The sequence below is a fragment of the Nannobrachium achirus genome (genome assembly GCF_963921795.1).
Source record: "Nannobrachium achirus genome assembly, chromosome: 12".
Lineage (NCBI taxonomy): Eukaryota > Metazoa > Chordata > Actinopteri > Myctophiformes > Myctophidae > Nannobrachium > Nannobrachium achirus.
This window is the reverse complement of record NC_137832.1, coordinates 63490637-63517973: the sequence shown is the minus strand read 5'-3', so window position 1 is coordinate 63517973 and position 27337 is coordinate 63490637. Positions and strand designations below refer to the sequence as shown.

The window sequence follows — 27337 nt, the reverse complement described above, 5'->3', positions numbered from 1 at the left end:
GTATATATATATATCGTCATTCACAAAGGAGCCATTCATTAACCCGCTGTCCCGCTTATTACCCGGCTACTAAATAAAATTAATAATTTTACTCAAAACTAAAAACAAAACAAAGTATTTCCTTTTTTACAGACGGCTGGAAGTGCTCCACAAGTCGCCTTGGAAAACAAGGAAGTGCTGATTAGATAGAATCCATTTTCTGATACTACGTCATCTATTTCTCGCTTAAAATATTTTAATAACATTCTTGAGAGCAACGTTTAGTTCTAAATGTCGCTGTGTGTTTATTTACATGGCTGACATGTTGGATACAGCACAAGATTCACACAGTGCAGCCTGACTACAGCAGGTGCTCTGAGTCTTTGATTAGGCAGCGGTCTGTAATGGGGCTTTTAAAACAAGCCGGGTAATAATGGTTGGTAACACAGTACACCCTTATCCATGTTTTATTCCAACTCGTGGTGCGACTGTCAAGACTAGACTATTCCACTAATGCTGGGGAACAAAAACAAAGCTTCAACCGGAAAGCACTTAGTAGGCGTGGTCTAGACCGGATCACACTGGTCAGTTTGGAATGAAAACCAGCCGTTTGTGGAAACACACGCACGCACGCACGCACTAATAATGTCCTTAATATTGACAATATAGGAATCTCCATATATGGGCATAAAACGTACGTAAGTAATGCCAAGCAGGGCTTTGGTGAGTTAGGGCCTTGGTTTGATGCCTGCAGATCTCCATATATGGGCATAAGGGAGTACCCTAACATTCTCATTTTCGGCCTGGGATTTATGACATCAGAAATCTCCATGTATAGGCATACATTTTTTTTTCTTCAGGGAATGACCATAATATATGGACTTTTATACCCTGAGAAATCTCGTAGCTTGTCTGACTGTCAGTACAGGAAGTTATGTCACGTGATGTCAGTGAGTCACAGTGATGTGATACAGAATGACTCATATATGGGCATAAAAAGGATGTCACGTGACATCACTTCCTGTACTGACAGTCAGACAATACTGACAGTCAGACAAGCAACAATATTTCTCAGGGTAAAAACCCAACAGGCCACTGAGGCCAGAGCAGACACTCTCACCCCCAGACTGTCTCTACAGGGGTATATTTATTGAATGATTCTCATTATTATTTCTTCCTTCTAGAACAGAGTTTGTATGTGTTTATGTCTGTCTGCCTCTCCCTCTCTCTCTCTCTGTGTCTCTCTCTCTCTCTCTCTGTGTGTTTGTGTGTGTGCGCACGCGCGTGCGTGCGTCCTCAAAATTAGACTAATCACAGCTCATGCTGCTTTATGCATCACAAAACAGGAGCATCTTCTGTAGGCTCTGAGCCACAGCAGCCTTTAGAGCCTGGTGAAAGTTATGAAGAGCAAGGAAGTTTGTATGTCAGAATAAATAAACAGTATGATACAGCAGTGATTCTCAAACTATTCAGGCCACGGCCCCCCAAAATAATCATATTTGAACTGGGGACCCCCCCACCCTTAAAGGTCTTAAAGTGTCACTTTATAAATGTGCAGATATGCTGTATACACTTATACTGTATGTTGGTTTGTTTACTGTTGAGGGAGAAAACAATGTTGCACAATATCTTCACTGGCGCCTTATCCCTTATGCCTAAACTGTTTTTTTTTCACTGTTATGAAATACATTTTAAAATAGTTCAACTAGCCGATTTACATTGGCACGTTGTGAGCTTGTAGACAGCCATTAGAAATATTTTAAAATGTTTTTCAAATCTGCTATTTTTCAAAATATTTGAAAACAACTAACGGGACAATCAGCATAATGAGTTCTTTCTACTTTTGGTACATTTTGATGGAGATACTTTTGTACTTTTACTCAACTACATTTTGAATTCTGGACTTATTCTGGGGTAAAACACTAGTGAGTACCATCAATAGTGGCATCACTTTTTCATCACAGCAACGTTCTTTCAGACAGACCCGCTAGCAGAAAGTTTCACTGGCAGATCTGATCGTGTGGAATAAACAAATATGGAAATAACCAAACAACAACAGCTGTTCCTCCTCTGGCTGCTTGTACAAAGTAGAAACGGTCACAGCAGATGACAGTGCTGTGCATCACGTCATGTTGGCGTCACTGTGTGGATTGCATCATTTCTGAATCAGTCAAAGATGTCAGTATAGTTCCCAAAACAAGCATGTCTCTGTAGTCTGTTGTCTGCTGACAATGACACCGTGTTCAGTCTGGTGTTGAATGGAGATCAATTCTGGTATACAGAATTGGCTGCAAGAGACAGCCATAGTAAACAGAGTAAACAATGCCATACTGTATTTTTTTTTTTTCTCCTTTTTTCGGGGGCTGAAACTCTGGGGAAATCCCTAAAGCAGGGGTCTTCAACAGGGGGTCTGGGACCCCTAGGGGGTCCCCAGAGTTACTACAGGGGTCCCCCGAATCTTTGTGAGTTTTTTTTCCTCCTTTTTTATATGAACCACTTGAACCCTAGCGTCCATATTCTGAGAACTTTAGCCAAAAATAGCAGATCTACAAGATCACAACGGCTCGCAGCGCGAGGCGTTGTGAGCTTGTAGATCGGCTATTTTTGGCAAAGAGCTTTGGTGTAGAGGGGAAAAAGAGCGGACTAAGTACAGAGTGAAAAGTTTATTGACGGTTCAAGTGGTTAAATATCTGAAAACACAAATTGACATGAATCCAAAATACACTGATGATTGTGCTGTCAAACGATGAAACTATATGGAATCTATGAGAAGGTTGTGGGGGTCCCTGCTTCATCTCTCTCTCAGCTAAGGGGTCCTTGGCCTGAAAATATTGAAGACACCTGTACTAAATAAACCAAAGATCAGTGATGGATGAAGTTCTCCATTTCTTCCAATTTCCTTCACAAGATGATCAATACCACAATATAGAATACTAATTAAAAATCTGGTTTTAAAAAAATTACAATTTTTTTGCATTTGCAAAAAAAAATGTGCTTCACAAGATAAAAGTAAAAGTACTCATTGTGCAGAAATGTCCCATTTCAAGTTTTCAAAAAGTATAGAAAATCTTTTGAAAACAAGCATATCTACAAGCTCACAGTCACATCGCAATCTGCTATTTTCAAATGACCGAAAGGTACAGTATAGAGAGGGCTGAAGTGGTTAATGTAGCCTGTTTTGTAATAACTAGCCCTTACCCGTTCAAAGATATGAGCTCCAAAATGATGTGCAGTGTGTGGGTTATGGGATGTGCACTGTGCACACAGTATATGAGGGATGGAAAGTAACTTTAACTGGTGCTTGCATGATGTAGGAGCATCAATGGAAGAAACCCGTTTCGTTTAATGGCTACAGAGATACTGTCCCCCCCCCAGCCCGCCCGCCCGCCCGCCCGCCTGCACACACACACACACACACACACACACACACACACACACACACACACACACACACACACACACACACACACACACACACACACACACACACACACACACACACACACACAGACACACACAGAGCTGGTTAAACATTTTGCCTCATGCTAGATGCAGAATAGATGTGCCTCATGCTAGATGCAGAATAGATAGTAGATACACCATAAAAATGCTAATATACAGCATATGATTTGTGAAAGTGACAAACGGGCTTCACAGTTATGTCAGGTGTGTTCATATGCTAATGGTGATGCGATTTCAGATCAATTGCTCCAGCCACTGAGGAGAAACACTGTTTCAGACACTCATTCAGACATTCGCAAAATTATAGTATAGATAATCAAAACCTACAAAGTAGACACTGGCAATTCCAGTTTTCAAATAGTTGTACTGGAGTAAAAGTACAATATCTGCCTGTGACATACTGTAGTATAGAACACAATCTGTTCTATAGATATAGTTTCATTGTTTGACAGCACGATCAACTTGGATTCATTCACATGTTAATGTGTGTTTTCAGATATTTAACCACTTGTACGGTCAATACTTAATAAACTTGACCTTTGACTGTACTTAGTCTGCTCTTTTCCCCCTCCAAAGCTCTTTGCCAAAAATAACCAATCTACAAGCTCACAACGCCTCGCAGCGCGTGGCGTATTTTTGGCTAAAGTTCTCAGAATATGGACGCTAGGGTTCAAGTGGTTAATATAAGAAAGGGGGGAAAACAAGTTCCTATCACACAAAGATTTGGAGGACCCCCTGTAGAAACTCTGAGGACCCCCTAGGGGTCCTGGACCCCCTGTTGAAGACCCCTGTTGTAGTGGAGTAGAAATAAAAGTATTGTCAATTGGAAATACTCCGGTAAAGTAAAACAAAATGCACGTAGTTACTTTCCACCCCTGCCAGAGACGCTCATTGAGCCTCCCTGCCTCCAAACCACAGACAGCTTAGTCTGCTGACACATTACAAGCAGTGACTGTGTGTGTAAACTGTTACAATGCAGGCGTTTAGCAGACGCTCTTAATCCAGAGTGATTTACAGTAAGCAAGCCAAGGACAACACAAGGTAGTGCATCAAATACATAGAGCAGGGGTCTTCAACGTTTTCAGGCCAAGGACCCCTTAGTTGAGAGAGAGATGAAGCAGGGACCCCCACAACCTGTTCATAGATTCCATATAGTTTCATTGTTTGACAGCACAATCATCAGTGTGTTTTGGATTTGTGTCAATTTGTGTTTTCAGATATTTAACCACTTGAACCGTCAATACTTAATAAACTTGACCTTTCACTCTGTACTTAGTCTGCTCTTTTCCCCCTTGAGCTCTTTAATAATAATAATGCCAGTCGGGGTTCAGGAGTTGTGGAGTGTGAGAGTCTCTGTGGGTTCTGCCCCGTCACCGACCCCAACCCCACCCTCAACACACACACACACACACACACACACACACACACACACACACACACACACACACACACACACACACACACACACACACACACACACACACACACACACACACACACACACACACACACACACACACACACACACACACACACACACACACACACACACACGCGTATATAAACAGCGCTGCAGGGCAGAAGTGTGTATTACTGCCAAAGGTCGTTTCAGGTCCAGCAGAGGAAGAATATTGGATGGGTCAGCCGTTATTGTGCTTAGCTTTCTCTACTTCCTGTCGTCAAAGGGCGCACACAGGAAGTGGCAGTGGGCCAGATATGGTCACGTGACCTGACACGACACACGTTTGTTTTATAACGGGGGGAGAGGGGAGATCTGGTACCTGATTGGGTGGTGTGCTGCTGACATCCCTCCTCAGCTTGCTTCCTATTGGCCGCGGTACGACCAGCTGATAGGAGGAGAGGTGTGCCGTCTGCTGGGAGGCAGAGCCTAGAGAGGAAGACACACGGTCGGTCACATTAGATAGATACCTTTATTATCCCACGGGGGAAATTCAGTTGCCCAGAGGCAGCACAGCAGTTTAAGGTTACAAGTTACAAAGAAGTAGGAAAAAGAAAAAGAGTGCTGTAGTCCAAAGAGCAAGCACAAAAAAAGAAGAATATAAAAATAAAGTGTCGAAAAGCTATTGCAAAAAAAGAATATATATATAAAGTGACCACGAAACATTCAACGCTCATAAGTGACACGTCACACACAAAAAAAAGCTATATTCAACAAAAAAGTGCACACATTGTCAATGTGTGAAAAACCAAGACACTTCCTGTATCTGCGTCTGTCTCCCTCTCAGCTGTCCTACTGTCTGTCTCTCCTACACTGTCTCTCTCTCAGCTGTCCTACTGTCTGTCTCTCCTACACTGTCTGTCTCTCAGCTGTCCTACTGTCTGTCTCTCCTACACTGTCTGTCTCTCAGCTGTCCTACTGTCTGTCTCTCCTACACTGTCTCCCTCTCAGCTGTCCTACTGTCTGTCTCTCCTACACTGTCTCCCTCTCAGCTGTCCTACTGTCTGTCTCTCCTACACTGTCTCCCTCTCAGCTGTCCTCATACTATTGGATCTAAAGTCACCACAGACCTCACCTGACCTCATTATCACGTTCTTTCGCTTTATTAATTTGTTTGTTTCCAACCACAAACCACTGGCGTCCCACTCAGTTAAAACCCACTACCCATCCAGTAAAACCCATAAGAACCACACACCAACCTAGTAAAGACCACTATGGGTGCAGGAGAAAACACTGCTGTCTCAGTTGGAACCACACCGACCCAATGAATGAAACCCCTTTTTTTATTTGGAGTTTTCACATAATTTGTCTAGAGAAAGATACAACATTACATAACTAGGAAACCAGGAACTTGGAACCATGCTGACGAAGAATTATTGTGGTGAACTCACAGGAAGTAACTGTGGATGGAGGCGACATGCATACACTGTATATCTATGACGATGACAATTGTGTGCTTACACCTTTTGGAACGAATTGGAACGTCAAATAAAGACACAACTACAAGCTCAGTTTGTATCTGCTATTAAAGTAGCAATGTGTAACCTTTTTAATGAACACATTTTAATATAGTCCAATCTGTAGATCAGGGGTCGGCAACCTTTTTGACATGAAGTGCCATGTTTTCATTTTCTGGAGCTGTCGGTGTGCCATATCAAATTCAAGTTTAATTACGACACCGCATCAAAATAAATTAAAAATCCAACAGATTCTGATTGTCCATACATAAAACAACCTTTTTCTATTTCTTCTTTTGAAATATTTTACATCAGGACATTGTAATGATCATCAGAACAATAACCTCATCCATCTCCCAGACTCCTTAACCAGAGCTCAGAATTGTAATGCATGTAGAATCGTGTGCAGGTTCTAATTTGCATATGTGATATGTGAGGGACTTCATTTACATTGTTGAAATATTTTTATTTTAAACCGAAAACACACTTATGCCAGTGTGCTAGCCTAGTAAACAACATGGTTTCTGGAAGTGGGCGGTTTACGAGGCTACCAGTGTGCCAGTGCCAATGTTGGCACCCGTCGACCCGTGCCTAATAAGGTTGCCTACCCCTGCTGTAGTTCATGTTAATACAATGTTGTATTAGTTATACAATTGGGGTGTTTTTTTTAAGGTCATGTCACCTGACGATTCTATTTATCCCCTGTACTGAGCAAGCAGGCGCTCTATGGGCTCAATGGTAAAGGTTTCAAGTTTCAAAGGTTACACACTGTAGTGTTTCTTTAAGTAATGGTTATGTGTCTGAATGGGAAGAACTAACGCATGGAAGTGGAGTCGGTTCCCCCTATGACACTCTCACTCTCCACTATTCTGCAACTTGCTAGACCCCTAGGGGGTCCTCAGAGTTACTACAGGGGGTCCTCCAAATCTTCCAGTGAAAGGTCAAGTTTATTAGGTAATGACGGCTCAAGTGGTTAAATATCTGAAAACACAAATTGACATGAATCCAAAATACTTGCACAGGAAAGAGTTAAATAAAAAAAGGTTTACTGTAGTGTTTCTTTAAGTAATGTTTATGTGTCTGAATGGGAAGAACTAACGCATTGAAGTGGACTCGGTTCCCCCTATGACACTCTCACTTTGCAACTTGCTTCCATTTCCCGGCAGGCAGTCTTCCACAGCATTAGTGACGTCAGACACTTCATGGTGGGGGGGGGGGGGGCACCCAGGGGATTGTTATTATGAAACAGGAAGTATAGACCTCTGCAGGCTGCATTTATCTAATGTCACTGACTGTAGCTGCAGCGTTTAAGAGTTATTTATCTAATGTCACTGACTGTAGCTGCAGAGTTTAAGAGTTATTTATCTAATGTCACTGACTGTAGCTGCAGAGTTTAAGAGTTATTTATCTAATGTCACTGACTGTAGCTGCAGCGTTTAAGAGTTATTTATCTAATGTCACTGTAGCTGCAGAGTTTAAGAGTTATTTATCTAATGTCACTGACTGTAGCTGCAGAGTTTAAGAGTTATTTATCTAATGTCACTGACTGTAGCTGCAGCGTTTAAGAGTTATTTATCTAATGTCACTGACTGTAGCTGCAGCGTTTAAGAGTTATTTATCTAATGTCACTGACTGTAGCTGCAGCGTTTAAGAGTTATTTATCTAATGTCACTGACTGTAGCTGCAGCGTTTAAGAGTTATTTATCTAATGTCACTGACTGTAGCTGCAGAGTTTAAGAGTTATTTATCTAATGTCACTGACTGTAGCTGCAGCGTTTAAGAGTTATTTATCTAATGTCACTGTAGCTGCAGAGTTTAAGAGTTATTTATCTAATGTCACTGACTGTAGCTGCAGCGTTTAAGAGTTATTTATCTAATGTCACTGACTGTAGCTGCAGAGTTTAAGAGTTATTTATCTAATGTCACTGACTGTAGCTGCAGAGTTTAAGAGTTATTTATCTAATGTCACTGACTGTAGCTGCAGCGTTTAAGAGTTATTTATCTAATGTCACTGACTGTAGCTGCAGAGTTTAAGAGTTATTTATCTAATGTCACTGTAGCTGCAGAGTTTAAGAGTTATTTATCTAATGTCACTGACTGTAGCTGCAGCGTTTAAGAGTTATTTATCTAATGTCACTGACTGTAGCTGCAGAGTTTAAGAGTTATTTATCTAATGTCACTGTAGCTGCAGAGTTTAAGAGTTATTTATCTAATGTCACTGTAGCTGCAGAGTTTAAGAGTTATTTATCTAATGTCACTGTAGCTGCAGCGTTTAAGAGTTATTTATCTAATGTCACTGACTGTAGCTGCAGAGTTTAAGAGTTATTTATCTAATGTCACTGACTGTAGCTGCAGAGTTTAAGAGTTATTTATCTAATGTCACTGACTGTAGCTGCAGCGTTTAAGAGTTATTTATCTAATGTCACTGACTGTAGCTGCAGAGTTTAAGAGTTATTTATCTAATGTCACTGACTGTAGCTGCAGCGTTTAAGAGTTATTTATCTAATGTCACTGACTGTAGCTGCAGCGTTTAAGAGTTATTTATCTAATGTCACTGACTGTAGCTGCAGCGTTTAAGAGTTATTTATCTAATGTCACTGACTGTAGCTGCAGAGTTTAAGAGTTATTTATCTAATGTCACTGACTGTAGCTGCAGAGTTTAAGAGTTATTTATCTAATGTCACTGTAGCTGCAGCGTTTAAGAGTTATTTATCTAATGTCACTGACTGTAGCTGCAGCGTTTAAGAGTTATTTATCTAATGTCACTGACTGTAGCTGCAGCGTTTAAGAGTTATTTATCTAATGTCACTGACTGTAGCTGCAGAGTTTAAGAGTTATTTATCTAATGTCACTGACTGTAGCTGCAGCGTTTAAGAGTTATTTATCTAATGTCACTGACTGTAGCTGCAGAGTTTAAGAGTTATTTATCTAATGTCACTGTAGCTGCAGAGTTTAAGAGTTATTTATCTAATGTCACTGACTGTAGCTGCAGAGTTTAAGAGTTATTTATCTAATGTCACTGACTGTAGCTGCAGCGTTTAAGAGTTATTTATCTAATGTCACTGACTGTAGCTGCAGAGTTTAAGAGTTATTTATCTAATGTCACCGACTGTAGCTGCAGAGTTTAAGAGTTATTTATCTAATGTCACTGACTGTAGCTGCAGCGTTTAAGAGTTATTTATCTAATGTCACTGACTGTAGCTGCAGCGTTTAAGAGTTATTTATCTAATGTCACTGTAGCTGCAGAGTTTAAGAGTTATTTATCTAATGTCACTGACTGTAGCTGCAGCGTTTAAGAGTTATTTATCTAATGTCACTGACTGTAGCTGCAGCGTTTAAGAGTTATTTATCTAATGTCACTGACTGTAGCTGCAGCGTTTAAGAGTTATTTATCTAATGTCACTGACTGTAGCTGCAGAGTTTAAGAGTTATTTATCTAATGTCACTGACTGTAGCTGCAGCGTTTAAGAGTTATTTATCTAATGTCACTGACTGTAGCTGCAGCGTTTAAGAGTTATTTATCTAATGTCACTGTAGCTGCAGCGTTTAAGAGTTATTTATCTAATGTCACTGACTGTAGCTGCAGAGTTTAAGAGTTATTTATCTAATGTCACTGACTGTAGCTGCAGAGTTTAAGAGTTATTTATCTAATGTCACTGTAGCTGCAGCGTTTAAGAGTTATTTATCTAATGTCACTGACTGTAGCTGCAGCGTTTAAGAGTTATTTATCTAATGTCACTGACTGTAGCTGCAGCGTTTAAGAGTTATTTATCTAATGTCACTGTAGCTGCAGAGTTTAAGAGTTATTTATCTAATGTCACTGACTGTAGCTGCAGCGTTTAAGAGTTATTTATCTAATGTCACTGACTGTAGCTGCAGAGTTTAAGAGTTATTTATCTAATGTCACTGACTGTAGCTGCAGCGTTTAAGAGTTATTTATCTAATGTCACTGACTGTAGCTGCAGAGTTTAAGAGTTATTTATCTAATGTCACTGACTGTAGCTGCAGCGTTTAAGAGTTATTTATCTAATGTCACTGACTGTAGCTGCAGCGTTTAAGAGTTATTTATCTAATGTCACTGACTGTAGCTGCAGCGTTTAAGAGTTATTTATCTAATGTCACTGACTGTAGCTGCAGAGTTTAAGAGTTATTTATCTAATGTCACTGACTGTAGCTGCAGCGTTTAAGAGTTATTTATCTAATGTCACTGACTGTAGCTGCAGCGTTTAAGAGTTATTTATCTAATGTCACTGACTGTAGCTGCAGCGTTTAAGAGTTATTTATCTAATGTCACTGACTGTAGCTGCAGAGTTTAAGAGTTATTTATCTAATGTCACTGACTGTAGCTGCAGCGTTTAAGAGTTATTTATCTAATGTCACTGACTGTAGCTGCAGAGTTTAAGAGTTATTTATCTAATGTCACTGACTGTAGCTGCAGCGTTTAAGAGTTATTTATCTAATGTCACTGACTGTAGCTGCAGCGTTTAAGAGTTATTTATCTAATGTCACTGACTGTAGCTGCAGCGTTTAAGAGTTATTTATCTAATGTCACTGACTGTAGCTGCAGCGTTTAAGAGTTATTTATCTAATGTCACTGACTGTAGCTGCAGAGTTTAAGAGTTATTTATCTAATGTCACTGACTGTAGCTGCAGCGTTTAAGAGTTATTTATCTAATGTCACTGACTGTAGCTGCAGAGTTTAAGAGTTATTTATCTAATGTCACTGACTGTAGCTGCAGCGTTTAAGAGTTATTTATCTAATGTCACTGACTGTAGCTGCAGCGTTTAAGAGTTATTTATCTAATGTCACTGACTGTAGCTGCAGCGTTTAAGAGTTATTTATCTAATGTCACTGACTGTAGCTGCAGCGTTTAAGAGTTATTTATCTAATGTCACTGACTGTAGCTGCAGCGTTTAAGAGTTATTTATCTAATATCACTGACTGTAGCTGCAGCGTTTAAGAGTTATTTATCTAATGTCACTGACTGTAGCTGCAGCGTTTAAGAGTTATTTATCTAATGTCACTGTAGCTGCAGAGTTTAAGAGTTATTTATCTAATGTCACTGTAGCTGCAGAGTTTAAGAGTTATTTATCTAATGTCACTGTAGCTGCAGAGTTTAAGAGTTATTTATCTAATGTCACTGACTGTAGCTGCAGCGTTTAAGAGTTATTTATCTAATGTCACTGACTGTAGCTGCAGCGTTTAAGAGTTATTTATCTAATGTCACTGACTGTAGCTGCAGCGTTTAAGAGTTATTTATCTAATGTCACTGACTGTAGCTGCAGCGTTTAAGAGTTATTTATCTAATGTCACTGACTGTAGCTGCAGCGTTTAAGAGTTATTTATCTAATGTCACTGTAGCTGCAGCGTTTAAGAGTTATTTATCTAATGTCACTGTAGCTGCAGCGTTTAAGAGTTATTTATCTAATGTCACTGACTGTAGCTGCAGCGTTTAAGAGTTATTTATCTAATGTCACTGACTGTAGCTGCAGCGTTTAAGAGTTATTTATCTAATGTCACTGACTGTAGCTGCAGAGTTTAAGAGTTATTTATCTAATGTCACTGTAGCTGCAGCGTTTAAGAGTTATTTATCTAATGTCACTGACTGTAGCTGCAGAGTTTAAGAGTTATTTATCTAATGTCACTGACTGTAGCTGCAGCGTTTAAGAGTTATTTATCTAATGTCACTGACTGTAGCTGCAGCGTTTAAGAGTTATTTATCTAATGTCACTGTAGCTGCAGAGTTTAAGAGTTATTTATCTAATGTCACTGTAGCTGCAGCGTTTAAGAGTTATTTATCTAATGTCACTGACTGTAGCTGCAGCGTTTAAGAGTTATTTATCTAATGTCACTGACTGTAGCTGCAGCGTTTAAGAGTTATTTATCTAATGTCACTGTAGCTGCAGCGTTTAAGAGTTATTTATCTAATGTCACTGACTGTAGCTGCAGAGTTTAAGAGTTATTTATCTAATGTCACTGACTGTAGCTGCAGCGTTTAAGAGTTATTTATCTAATGTCACTGTAGCTGCAGCGTTTAAGAGTTATTTATCTAATGTCACTGACTGTAGCTGCAGCGTTTAAGAGTTATTTATCTAATGTCACTGACTGTAGCTGCAGCGTTTAAGAGTTATTTATCTAATGTCACTGACTGTAGCTGCAGCGTTTAAGAGTTATTTATCTAATGTCACTGTAGCTGCAGAGTTTAAGAGTTATTTATCTAATGTCACTGTAGCTGCAGAGTTTAAGAGTTATTTATCTAATGTCACTGTAGCTGCAGAGTTTAAGAGTTATTTATCTAATGTCACTGACTGTAGCTGCAGCGTTTAAGAGTTATTTATCTAATGTCACTGACTGTAGCTGCAGCGTTTAAGAGTTATTTATCTAATGTCACTGACTGTAGCTGCAGCGTTTAAGAGTTATTTATCTAATGTCACTGACTGTAGCTGCAGCGTTTAAGAGTTATTTATCTAATGTCACTGTAGCTGCAGCGTTTAAGAGTTATTTATCTAATGTCACTGTAGCTGCAGCGTTTAAGAGTTATTTATCTAATGTCACTGACTGTAGCTGCAGCGTTTAAGAGTTATTTATCTAATGTCACTGACTGTAGCTGCAGCGTTTAAGAGTTATTTATCTAATGTCACTGACTGTAGCTGCAGAGTTTAAGAGTTATTTATCTAATGTCACTGTAGCTGCAGCGTTTAAGAGTTATTTATCTAATGTCACTGACTGTAGCTGCAGAGTTTAAGAGTTATTTATCTAATGTCACTGACTGTAGCTGCAGCGTTTAAGAGTTATTTATCTAATGTCACTGACTGTAGCTGCAGCGTTTAAGAGTTATTTATCTAATGTCACTGTAGCTGCAGAGTTTAAGAGTTATTTATCTAATGTCACTGTAGCTGCAGCGTTTAAGAGTTATTTATCTAATGTCACTGACTGTAGCTGCAGCGTTTAAGAGTTATTTATCTAATGTCACTGACTGTAGCTGCAGCGTTTAAGAGTTATTTATCTAATGTCACTGTAGCTGCAGCGTTTAAGAGTTATTTATCTAATGTCACTGACTGTAGCTGCAGAGTTTAAGAGTTATTTATCTAATGTCACTGACTGTAGCTGCAGAGTTTAAGAGTTATTTATCTAATGTCACTGACTGTAGCTGCAGAGTTTAAGAGTTATTTATCTAATGTCACTGTAGCTGCAGCGTTTAAGAGTTATTTATCTAATGTCACTGACTGTAGCTGCAGAGTTTAAGAGTTATTTATCTAATGTCACTGTAGCTGCAGAGTTTAAGAGTTATTTATCTAATGTCACTGTAGCTGCAGCGTTTAAGAGTTATTTATCTAATGTCACTGACTGTAGCTGCAGCGTTTAAGAGTTATTTATCTAATGTCACTGACTGTAGCTGCAGAGTTTAAGAGTTATTTATCTAATGTCACTGTAGCTGCAGCGTTTAAGAGTTATTTATCTAATGTCACTGTAGCTGCAGCGTTTAAGAGTTATTTATCTAATGTCACTGACTGTAGCTGCAGAGTTTAAGAGTTATTTATCTAATGTCACTGTAGCTGCAGCGTTTAAGAGTTATTTATCTAATGTCACTGTAGCTGCAGCGTTTAAGAGTTATTTATCTAATGTCACTGACTGTAGCTGCAGCGTTTAAGAGTTATTTATCTAATGTCACTGACTGTAGCTGCAGAGTTTAAGAGTTATTTATCTAATGTCACTGTAGCTGCAGCGTTTAAGAGTTATTTATCTAATGTCACTGACTGTAGCTGCAGCGTTTAAGAGTTATTTATCTAATGTCACTGACTGTAGCTGCAGCGTTTAAGAGTTATTTATCTAATGTCACTGACTGTAGCTGCAGCGTTTAAGAGTTATTTATCTAATGTCACTGACTGTAGCTGCAGCGTTTAAGAGTTATTTATCTAATGTCACTGACTGTAGCTGCAGAGTTTAAGAGTTATTTATCTAATGTCACTGACTGTAGCTGCAGAGTTTAAGAGTTATTTATCTAATGTCACTGACTGTAGCTGCAGCGTTTAAGAGTTATTTATCTAATGTCACTGACTGTAGCTGCAGCGTTTAAGAGTTATTTATCTAATGTCACTGACTGTAGCTGCAGCGTTTAAGAGTTATTTATCTAATGTCACTGACTGTAGCTGCAGAGTTTAAGAGTTATTTATCTAATGTCACTGACTGTAGCTGCAGCGTTTAAGAGTTATTTATCTAATGTCACTGACTGTAGCTGCAGCGTTTAAGAGTTATTTATCTAATGTCACTGTAGCTGCAGCGTTTAAGAGTTATTTATCTAATGTCACTGACTGTAGCTGCAGCGTTTAAGAGTTATTTATCTAATGTCACTGACTGTAGCTGCAGAGTTTAAGAGTTATTTATCTAATGTCACTGACTGTAGCTGCAGAGTTTAAGAGTTATTTATCTAATGTCACTGACTGTAGCTGCAGCGTTTAAGAGTTATTTATCTAATGTCACTGACTGTAGCTGCAGAGTTTAAGAGTTATTTATCTAATGTCACTGACTGTAGCTGCAGAGTTTAAGAGTTATTTATCTAATGTCACTGACTGTAGCTGCAGAGTTTAAGAGTTATTTATCTAATGTCACTGACTGTAGCTGCAGAGTTTAAGAGTTATTTATCTAATGTCACTGACTGTAGCTGCAGCGTTTAAGAGTTATTTATCTAATGTCACTGTAGCTGCAGCGTTTAAGAGTTATTTATCTAATGTCACTGACTGTAGCTGCAGAGTTTAAGAGTTATTTATCTAATGTCACTGTAGCTGCAGAGTTTAAGAGTTATTTATCTAATGTCACTGACTGTAGCTGCAGCGTTTAAGAGTTATTTATCTAATGTCACTGACTGTAGCTGCAGAGTTTAAGAGTTATTTATCTAATGTCACTGTAGCTGCAGAGTTTAAGAGTTATTTATCTAATGTCACTGACTGTAGCTGCAGCGTTTAAGAGTTATTTATCTAATGTCACTGACTGTAGCTGCAGCGTTTAAGAGTTATTTATCTAATGTCACTGACTGTAGCTGCAGAGTTTAAGAGTTATTTATCTAATGTCACCGACTGTAGCTGCAGCGTTTAAGAGTTATTTATCTAATGTCACTGACTGTAGCTGCAGAGTTTAAGAGTTATTTATCTAATGTCACTGACTGTAGCTGCAGCGTTTAAGAGTTATTTATCTAATGTCACTGACTGTAGCTGCAGCGTTTAAGAGTTATTTATCTAATGTCACTGTAGCTGCAGCGTTTAAGAGTTATTTATCTAATGTCACTGACTGTAGCTGCAGAGTTTAAGAGTTATTTATCTAATGTCACTGACTGTAGCTGCAGAGTTTAAGAGTTATTTATCTAATGTCACTGTAGCTGCAGCGTTTAAGAGTTATTTATCTAATGTCACTGACTGTAGCTGCAGCGTTTAAGAGTTATTTATCTAATGTCACTGACTGTAGCTGCAGCGTTTAAGAGTTATTTATCTAATGTCACTGTAGCTGCAGAGTTTAAGAGTTATTTATCTAATGTCACTGACTGTAGCTGCAGCGTTTAAGAGTTATTTATCTAATGTCACTGACTGTAGCTGCAGAGTTTAAGAGTTATTTATCTAATGTCACTGACTGTAGCTGCAGCGTTTAAGAGTTATTTATCTAATGTCACTGACTGTAGCTGCAGAGTTTAAGAGTTATTTATCTAATGTCACTGACTGTAGCTGCAGCGTTTAAGAGTTATTTATCTAATGTCACTGACTGTAGCTGCAGCGTTTAAGAGTTATTTATCTAATGTCACTGACTGTAGCTGCAGCGTTTAAGAGTTATTTATCTAATGTCACTGACTGTAGCTGCAGAGTTTAAGAGTTATTTATCTAATGTCACTGACTGTAGCTGCAGCGTTTAAGAGTTATTTATCTAATGTCACTGACTGTAGCTGCAGCGTTTAAGAGTTATTTATCTAATGTCACTGACTGTAGCTGCAGCGTTTAAGAGTTATTTATCTAATGTCACTGACTGTAGCTGCAGAGTTTAAGAGTTATTTATCTAATGTCACTGACTGTAGCTGCAGCGTTTAAGAGTTATTTATCTAATGTCACTGACTGTAGCTGCAGAGTTTAAGAGTTATTTATCTAATGTCACTGACTGTAGCTGCAGCGTTTAAGAGTTATTTATCTAATGTCACTGACTGTAGCTGCAGCGTTTAAGAGTTATTTATCTAATGTCACTGACTGTAGCTGCAGCGTTTAAGAGTTATTTATCTAATGTCACTGACTGTAGCTGCAGCGTTTAAGAGTTATTTATCTAATGTCACTGACTGTAGCTGCAGAGTTTAAGAGTTATTTATCTAATGTCACTGACTGTAGCTGCAGCGTTTAAGAGTTATTTATCTAATGTCACTGACTGTAGCTGCAGAGTTTAAGAGTTATTTATCTAATGTCACTGACTGTAGCTGCAGCGTTTAAGAGTTATTTATCTAATGTCACTGACTGTAGCTGCAGCGTTTAAGAGTTATTTATCTAATGTCACTGACTGTAGCTGCAGCGTTTAAGAGTTATTTATCTAATGTCACTGACTGTAGCTGCAGCGTTTAAGAGTTATTTATCTAATGTCACTGACTGTAGCTGCAGCGTTTAAGAGTTATTTATCTAATATCACTGACTGTAGCTGCAGCGTTTAAGAGTTATTTATCTAATGTCACTGACTGTAGCTGCAGCGTTTAAGAGTTATTTATCTAATGTCACTGTAGCTGCAGAGTTTAAGAGTTATTTATCTAATGTCACTGTAGCTGCAGAGTTTAAGAGTTATTTATCTAATGTCACTGTAGCTGCAGAGTTTAAGAGTTATTTATCTAATGTCACTGACTGTAGCTGCAGCGTTTAAGAGTTATTTATCTAATGTCACTGACTGTAGCTGCAGCGTTTAAGAGTTATTTATCTAATGTCACTGACTGTAGCTGCAGCGTTTAAGAGTTATTTATCTAATGTCACTGACTGTAGCTGCAGCGTTTAAGAGTTATTTATCTAATGTCACTGACTGTAGCTGCAGCGTTTAAGAGTTATTTATCTAATGTCACTGTAGCTGCAGCGTTTAAGAGTTATTTATCTAATGTCACTGTAGCTGCAGCGTTTAAGAGTTATTTATCTAATGTCACTGACTGTAGCTGCAGCGTTTAAGAGTTATTTATCTAATGTCACTGACTGTAGCTGCAGCGTTTAAGAGTTATTTATCTAATGTCACTGACTGTAGCTGCAGAGTTTAAGAGTTATTTATCTAATGTCACTGTAGCTGCAGCGTTTAAGAGTTATTTATCTAATGTCACTGACTGTAGCTGCAGAGTTTAAGAGTTATTTATCTAATGTCACTGACTGTAGCTGCAGCGTTTAAGAGTTATTTATCTAATGTCACTGACTGTAGCTGCAGCGTTTAAGAGTTATTTATCTAATGTCACTGTAGCTGCAGAGTTTAAGAGTTATTTATCTAATGTCACTGTAGCTGCAGCGTTTAAGAGTTATTTATCTAATGTCACTGACTGTAGCTGCAGCGTTTAAGAGTTATTTATCTAATGTCACTGACTGTAGCTGCAGCGTTTAAGAGTTATTTATCTAATGTCACTGTAGCTGCAGCGTTTAAGAGTTATTTATCTAATGTCACTGACTGTAGCTGCAGAGTTTAAGAGTTATTTATCTAATGTCACTGACTGTAGCTGCAGCGTTTAAGAGTTATTTATCTAATGTCACTGTAGCTGCAGCGTTTAAGAGTTATTTATCTAATGTCACTGACTGTAGCTGCAGCGTTTAAGAGTTATTTATCTAATGTCACTGACTGTAGCTGCAGCGTTTAAGAGTTATTTATCTAATGTCACTGACTGTAGCTGCAGCGTTTAAGAGTTATTTATCTAATGTCACTGTAGCTGCAGAGTTTAAGAGTTATTTATCTAATGTCACTGTAGCTGCAGAGTTTAAGAGTTATTTATCTAATGTCACTGTAGCTGCAGAGTTTAAGAGTTATTTATCTAATGTCACTGACTGTAGCTGCAGCGTTTAAGAGTTATTTATCTAATGTCACTGACTGTAGCTGCAGCGTTTAAGAGTTATTTATCTAATGTCACTGACTGTAGCTGCAGCGTTTAAGAGTTATTTATCTAATGTCACTGACTGTAGCTGCAGCGTTTAAGAGTTATTTATCTAATGTCACTGTAGCTGCAGCGTTTAAGAGTTATTTATCTAATGTCACTGTAGCTGCAGCGTTTAAGAGTTATTTATCTAATGTCACTGACTGTAGCTGCAGCGTTTAAGAGTTATTTATCTAATGTCACTGACTGTAGCTGCAGCGTTTAAGAGTTATTTATCTAATGTCACTGACTGTAGCTGCAGAGTTTAAGAGTTATTTATCTAATGTCACTGTAGCTGCAGCGTTTAAGAGTTATTTATCTAATGTCACTGACTGTAGCTGCAGAGTTTAAGAGTTATTTATCTAATGTCACTGACTGTAGCTGCAGCGTTTAAGAGTTATTTATCTAATGTCACTGACTGTAGCTGCAGCGTTTAAGAGTTATTTATCTAATGTCACTGTAGCTGCAGAGTTTAAGAGTTATTTATCTAATGTCACTGTAGCTGCAGCGTTTAAGAGTTATTTATCTAATGTCACTGACTGTAGCTGCAGCGTTTAAGAGTTATTTATCTAATGTCACTGACTGTAGCTGCAGCGTTTAAGAGTTATTTATCTAATGTCACTGTAGCTGCAGCGTTTAAGAGTTATTTATCTAATGTCACTGACTGTAGCTGCAGAGTTTAAGAGTTATTTATCTAATGTCACTGACTGTAGCTGCAGAGTTTAAGAGTTATTTATCTAATGTCACTGACTGTAGCTGCAGAGTTTAAGAGTTATTTATCTAATGTCACTGTAGCTGCAGCGTTTAAGAGTTATTTATCTAATGTCACTGACTGTAGCTGCAGAGTTTAAGAGTTATTTATCTAATGTCACTGTAGCTGCAGAGTTTAAGAGTTATTTATCTAATGTCACTGTAGCTGCAGCGTTTAAGAGTTATTTATCTAATGTCACTGACTGTAGCTGCAGCGTTTAAGAGTTATTTATCTAATGTCACTGACTGTAGCTGCAGAGTTTAAGAGTTATTTATCTAATGTCACTGTAGCTGCAGCGTTTAAGAGTTATTTATCTAATGTCACTGTAGCTGCAGCGTTTAAGAGTTATTTATCTAATGTCACTGACTGTAGCTGCAGAGTTTAAGAGTTATTTATCTAATGTCACTGTAGCTGCAGCGTTTAAGAGTTATTTATCTAATGTCACTGTAGCTGCAGCGTTTAAGAGTTATTTATCTAATGTCACTGACTGTAGCTGCAGCGTTTAAGAGTTATTTATCTAATGTCACTGACTGTAGCTGCAGAGTTTAAGAGTTATTTATCTAATGTCACTGTAGCTGCAGCGTTTAAGAGTTATTTATCTAATGTCACTGACTGTAGCTGCAGCGTTTAAGAGTTATTTATCTAATGTCACTGACTGTAGCTGCAGCGTTTAAGAGTTATTTATCTAATGTCACTGACTGTAGCTGCAGCGTTTAAGAGTTATTTATCTAATGTCACTGACTGTAGCTGCAGCGTTTAAGAGTTATTTATCTAATGTCACTGACTGTAGCTGCAGAGTTTAAGAGTTATTTATCTAATGTCACTGACTGTAGCTGCAGAGTTTAAGAGTTATTTATCTAATGTCACTGACTGTAGCTGCAGCGTTTAAGAGTTATTTATCTAATGTCACTGACTGTAGCTGCAGCGTTTAAGAGTTATTTATCTAATGTCACTGACTGTAGCTGCAGCGTTTAAGAGTTATTTATCTAATGTCACTGACTGTAGCTGCAGAGTTTAAGAGTTATTTATCTAATGTCACTGACTGTAGCTGCAGCGTTTAAGAGTTATTTATCTAATGTCACTGACTGTAGCTGCAGCGTTTAAGAGTTATTTATCTAATGTCACTGTAGCTGCAGCGTTTAAGAGTTATTTATCTAATGTCACTGACTGTAGCTGCAGCGTTTAAGAGTTATTTATCTAATGTCACTGACTGTAGCTGCAGAGTTTAAGAGTTATTTATCTAATGTCACTGACTGTAGCTGCAGAGTTTAAGAGTTATTTATCTAATGTCACTGACTGTAGCTGCAGCGTTTAAGAGTTATTTATCTAATGTCACTGACTGTAGCTGCAGCGTTTAAGAGTTATTTATCTAATGTCACTGTAGCTGCAGCGTTTAAGAGTTATTTATCTAATGTCACTGACTGTAGCTGCAGAGTTTAAGAGTTATTTATCTAATGTCACTGACTGTAGCTGCAGCGTTTAAGAGTTATTTATCTAATGTCACTGACTGTAGCTGCAGAGTTTAAGAGGTATTTATCTAATGTCACTGACTGTAGCTGCAGAGTTTAAGAGTTATTTATCTAATGTCACTGACTGTAGCTGCAGAGTTTAAGAGTTATTTATCTAATGTCACTGACTGTAGCTGCAGAGTTTAAGAGTTATTTATCTAATGTCACTGACTGTAGCTGCAGCGTTTAAGAGTTATTTATCTAATGTCACTGTAGCTGCAGCGTTTAAGAGTTATTTATCTAATGTCACTGACTGTAGCTGCAGAGTTTAAGAGTTATTTATCTAATGTCACTGTAGCTGCAGAGTTTAAGAGTTATTTATCTAATGTCACTGACTGTAGCTGCAGCGTTTAAGAGTTATTTATCTAATGTCACTGACTGTAGCTGCAGAGTTTAAGAGTTATTTATCTAATGTCACTGTAGCTGCAGAGTTTAAGAGTTATTTATCTAATGTCACTGACTGTAGCTGCAGCGTTTAAGAGTTATTTATCTAATGTCACTGACTGTAGCTGCAGCGTTTAAGAGTTATTTATCTAATGTCACTGACTGTAGCTGCAGAGTTTAAGAGTTATTTATCTAATGTCACCGACTGTAGCTGCAGCGTTTAAGAGTTATTTATCTAATGTCACTGACTGTAGCTGCAGAGTTTAAGAGTTATTTATCTAATGTCACTGACTGTAGCTGCAGCGTTTAAGAGTTCCATTCAATGGAAAAGGGGCTCTAATTAGAAACACTGATAAGAAAGGTTGTCCTCTGACTTTTGGTTACACAGTCTAGTGTAGGTTACAGTTCTAGAAGTCTATAGTACAGGGGTCTTCAACGTTTTCAGGCCAAGGACCCCTTAGTTGAGAGAGAGAGATGAAGCAGGGACCCCCACAACCTGTTCATAGATTCCATATAGTTTCATTGTTTGACTGCACAATCATCAGTGTATTTTGGATTCATGTCAATTTGTGTTTTCAGATATTTAACCACTTGAACCGTCAATACTTAATAAACTTGACGTTTCACTCTGTACTTAGTCTGCTCTTTTTTCCCCTCTACACCAAACAATAGCTGAAAATAGCTGACCTACAAGCTGCGAAGCGTTGTGAGATCTGCTATTTTTGTTCTCAGAATATGGACGCTAGGGTTCAAGTGGTTATTATAGAAAAGGAGAAAAAAATAAGTTTCTATCACACAAAGATTTGGAGGACCCCCTGTAGTAACTCTGGGGACCCCCTAGGGGTCCCGGACCCCCTGTTGAAGACCCCTGCTATAGTAGAGGAGACTAGTTGTGTAGTCCACATTTCACAATACATAGGGAATGTGTCATAATAAATACATATATTTTCACGCAATGGCATAATGAACAAAATAATGATAATATAATAACATAGTTCCAGTTTCCAAAATATATTTTCAAATATATTCCAAAAAGTATTAATAATATTTCATAACCAGGCTATTACTACAAACTGATGCCATGGTCAACCCATTGCTGTGGACCGGCCTTAATAACAGCTAAAATAGCTAACCCTCATTGAACATGAGAATGAATGAATGAGTGAGTGTTTATCGACAGACACTTGACATTCTATTAGTCATACAGATAGATAGTGTGCAGGTAGTCTAGTCTTCTGTACCAGTTGTGTTATTATTGTGGCTACTGTACAAAGTCCTTACTTACTTACTTACGTCTATTACCCTTCCGTCTATTACCCTTCCCGGGGCTTAGGCTGTCACCCAGGGTTTCCCCTTGTTTACATGGCCCATATGTACTGTAGTCAACAGGTTTTTTACAGGGAAATGTAGCTAACATTAACCTCTGGCCCAACCCTCCTCCTCTTTCATCCAGGCTAGGGAGGGAGTGAGTGGCCAGCTCTCTGTCTGTCTGTACAAAGTCCAAGCAGCAAGTGTTGCTAAGCTTCTTAACCTCATTGTGACCTGGAGCCCAGCCACCACAGCAATCTGAAAATACCCACAATCCTCAGCTACCAGACAGTACCACCGCCTGCAATGCTATCCTACAGAATCAAGCAGCATGAACAGTACACAGCCTCTGAGCAGGGTGAGCAGGGTGACTCCTGTTCTGCTGCCTGGCACAGAATTAGATAGTTAGGTGTTTAGCAGCTTTTATGTGCACACAAGTATTGTACTGTTGAGTCATTTGAACGCTTGGGTTCTTAACAGCGCTCTTGTAGCCTGGCTTAATTGGGCTGCCTTAAACACATTGGACTTATTTAACAGAAAGATCTCAAGCACTCTTGCCAGACGTGGCTGTATGCAACCCATGGCTCCCTGAATAAAACGTGGCTGTATGCTACCCATGGCTGTATGCTACCCATGGCTGTATGCTACCCATGGCTCCCTGAATAAAAAGTCCCTAAACAATAGATTAGGGATGGACAATGAATCGGTCATCACGTCGGTATCGGCCGATGTTGGCCTTAAAATGCAATATCTGTATCGATCAGATATCAAAATAACATATCGGTTTTAGCCGATATTTTATTTTATTGCGGCCGTAGGTCGCAGTTTAGTATCAAAACCTCCACCGGCCGTCCGTCGGTCGGTCGGTCGGTCTGTCGGTCGGTCGGTCACACGTCACACCTTTGCCCTGCTCATATCTCCGCATCAGTATGACATCACACCACATGTGTACACAAACCTTTGTGTACGTTGCTGTGGCAACAGTCTGTTGTTGCTGGTCTGTTAGTGTACGTTAGCAACCACCTTAGCAACCATGGTTTTACCCTAGCAACCAACTGTTTACCCTAGCAACCAACTGTTTACCATAGCAACCATGTTTTTTTACCCTAGCAACCAACTGTTTACCATAGCAACCAGATACGCAGAGCAGGGATCTCCATATATGGGCATAAACAGGTGACATCACACTGATGTCAGATACTCAGAGCAGGGATTTCTCCATAATATATGGGCATAAAAGGGATTCTGTTAGGGATCTCCATATATGGGCATAAAAGGGATTCTGTTAGGGATCTCCATATATGGGCATACAAGGGATTCTGTTAGGGATCTCCATATATGGGCATAAAAGGGATTCTGTTAGGGATCTCCATATATGGGCATAAAAGGGATTCTGTTAGGGATCTCCATATATGGGCATAAAAGGGATTCTGTTAGGGATCTCCATATATGGGCATAAAAGGGATTATGTTAGGGATCTCCATATATGGGCATAAAAGGGATTCTGTTAGCTGTTAGTGATCTCCATATATGGGCATAAAAGGGATGCTGTTAGGGATCTCCATATATGGGCATAAAAGGGATTCTGTTAGGGATCTCCATATATGGGCATGAAAGGGATTCTGTTAGGGATCTCCATATATGGGCATAAAAGGGATTGTATCCCAGATGATGCCCTGTTAGGAGATCCACACTAACAGAATCCATATATGGTCCTACCGACAGCTGCTATAAGCCAACCCTGGCGATAAGGTCTGAGTCGAAGAAATGCTTCTTTCCTGGCAAGAATTGCCCCTTTATACTGTAGGGCTCGTTTGTGTATTGTATGACATCACGCCACATCATCGGCTGAGGACTGTGTGATGTCATCATATCTCCATATATGGAGACATAAGTTGCTCATGCCCAAATATGGGCTGGTGAGGTCAGACTTAGTGTGATGCGGAGGTTATCTCCATATATGGAGATTCAACTTCAATGAGTAACCATGGCAAACTGTCAACTGCCCGTATGTCTTGATAATTGGTAAAACAAACTTTTGGCCTATTTGTGGAGATAAGCGACCAACGGTCGCTTATCTCCCGATTAGGGAGTCTTACTGGTAATAATTATATTTGAATGTGAAGCTGAGAAAGCCGTTTGTGACGATGATGATCAAGGCTGCAGATTCAATCAGTGTTTTCTGGGGAAGCTTTCAAAAGGATCAACATGGAACATTTCTTTATAAAAATACTCCATTCAAGCAGTGTTTATGTTGGGATGTGGGCCAACATTTCAATAAGGATGTATCCCTAGTTTTGGAGAATGAAGAGGCATTGCTTTTTTGTGTGTTTATATGCTTTTTTCAATATAATATTTGAACTTGTTTTTATACAGATTCAACATAATTGCGACCGTCAGGTCGCAGTTACTATCAAAACCTCCACCGGCTGTCAGTCTGTCAGTCACCTCACGTCACACTTTTGCCCTACCCATATCTCCGCCATCGTTGCCATACTTTGCACACACACTCCTTGGCTGCCGACCCACAACCTCCACCCCTCATTTCTAACATGGCCCTCTTCTAGCGCCTCCATCAGGCCGATTTTTGCAAAACACATTTTTGGACACTGCTCCAACAGATTTTGGCCTAAAATCACGCAAAGCGGTACACAGTATCTCTAGAGTCATGTCATCAACATGGATCTGTCCCATTTCCCATATTCCCTCCTGATTGGCTGCCTTCTAAAGTTTGTGTATGTGACCCGATGGTCGTTTATCTCCCGATTAGGGAGTCTTACTGGTGTACTGTAAATATCGGTTATCGAACATGACAGCAATGTTGACATCGATTATCGGTAATTGGACAGAAATGTCACATCGGTGGCACGTACATCCCTACAACAGATGTTTGTTTTTTTCTCTGTTCATACGAGCTCTTCTGAGCAGAAGTGCATCCGGTAAAGAGACTACTTGTTGAGACTTGACTTGTCTGCTGACATCATCATCACATTCTCTTCACTTCAACACATGGTCTTCCTGACTCCGCCATGATCAGACCAGGCAGTGGCATTCAAATCTCCCAAAGAGTGCAAGGATCAGATCCTGGATCAGCGACCTTACAATCAGTGGTGTAAAGTGACTAAGTACATTTACTCAAGAAATGTACTTTGAGTTTGAGTTTTAGTTTACTAGAGTATTCCAGTTTTCAGTAACTTTACTTCTACTCCTCTACATCTCAGAGGCAAATACTGTACTTTTACTCCACTACAAGTTTGAAAACTTTAGTTACTAGTTGTAGATTTTGATTATTATTGATTATTATTACAGTAACCACTTCAGCCCTAAATACATTTCAGCCACTTGAAAATAGATAGCCGATCTACAAGCTCACCATGCGCCGCATCGCGACGCCATCTGCTAATTTTCAAAAGATTTACTATGCATTTTATAGTAAATTTGAAGACTTGCAAAATGGGACATTCTGCATAATGAGTACTTTCTACTTTTGGAACTGTAAGTACATTTTGGCAAGAATACTTTTGTACTTTTACTCAAGTACTTTTTAAATTCCAGACTTTTACTTGTTACAGAGTGTTTCTACTTAGCAGTATCGATAGGCTACTTTTACTTAAGTAATAAATATGAAAAGGTTTTCCAACACTGGTGGAAAAGGACAAGAACAAGGTCAGCGACGTTAAAATCAACAGGGATCCTAGAAAGATGGTGCAGGGAGGAAGTGACATCACCAGAATAAGAACATCAGATAAGGAGGAGCGTCTTGCGGTGACACGCTTCCTAGTTTCTTCTTCTCTGAGCTATTTTTTTGTTTTTTTCGCACTGATTTTTGACATTGCACTATTAGGTTGTGTTGGTAGTTTCTGAGTATTTTGCTTTGTTTAACAATGACAGTGAGATACTCGTTGCACTAACTAGCATTGACTGCTACAGTCTCTTTTTGTAAGACACTTTATGTATATATACTTATATATTATTCGCCCCCTCTATTGATGCACCTTCTCTTTATTGGTACTGTACTGCTCTTGTTTTTTTGTTTTTTTTACTCTTATCTATCTTTTTTCTTACTTCTCTGTAACTTTGTAAATAACAGTATACTGCTGTGCTACAACTGGACAACTGAATTTCCCCCTTGGGATAATAAAGGTATCTATCTATCTATCTATCTAGCTAGCAGATCACTTACTACTCTAGGAGTGTTTACTTTGTCTCTGTCATTATCATTTCACCCAGAATCAAACTATGAGGTTGAACTCTATATGAACCTGGTTCACACTGTAGAGTTTTCATTCTGTGAATCACAAAACAATATTTACATTAACACCTGACGCAGGGTTCACCAACAACTATTGGCAAGAACCTCACGATACGATGCGTATCACGATACTTGGGGTCACGATACGATTGTATCACAATATATTGCGATGTGAATGACATACTTGCGACTAGTTGCATTGGTGCGGTCTGGCCTTAAGAATGATGTGTTATTACTGTGTTATTAATCATTAATTCAGACGACAACATTATCACAAATCCCAATTCATAAATCCAGCTACACGATTACACTGATAGATGATAAATTATACCTTTCTATTGTCCTGCCCTTTAAAGGAGTACTGGAGGTCTCTGGACCTAAAGGGTCATGTATAGTTACCTGCACTGTTGTGTTCAGAATCAGGGACAAATAACTATTCAGTAGCAAGCATTGGTTACAAATGATTTAGTAAACATTTACAAATGTATATAAATGGTTTATTCATTATTAGTTTACTACTCACTAATACCTTACTAATAACATGTAAATGATGTTTAAAACAGTTATAAATGTTTAGGTAAACATTTACAAAATGTCAATAAACAGTTTGTTCATGTTTATTACTCATCTACAAACTGCTTATAAATGTTTATAAATGATTTATAACAGG

At 38.8% G+C, this 27337-nt stretch overlaps 1 protein-coding gene across 1 annotated transcript in view; it reads right to left on the bottom strand.

Annotated features, from left to right (window-relative positions):
- Nucleotides 1-27337, bottom strand: part of LOC308295976 (disintegrin and metalloproteinase domain-containing protein 9-like) — a 92529-nt gene that overhangs the window by 63106 nt on the left and 2086 nt on the right. Inside the window, exon 2 of the mRNA XM_080739079.1 lies at nucleotides 5223-5329. Coding sequence (XP_080595205.1) covers nucleotides 5223-5329 — 107 coding nt within the window. The remainder of the gene's footprint in view (nucleotides 1-5222; nucleotides 5330-27337) is intronic.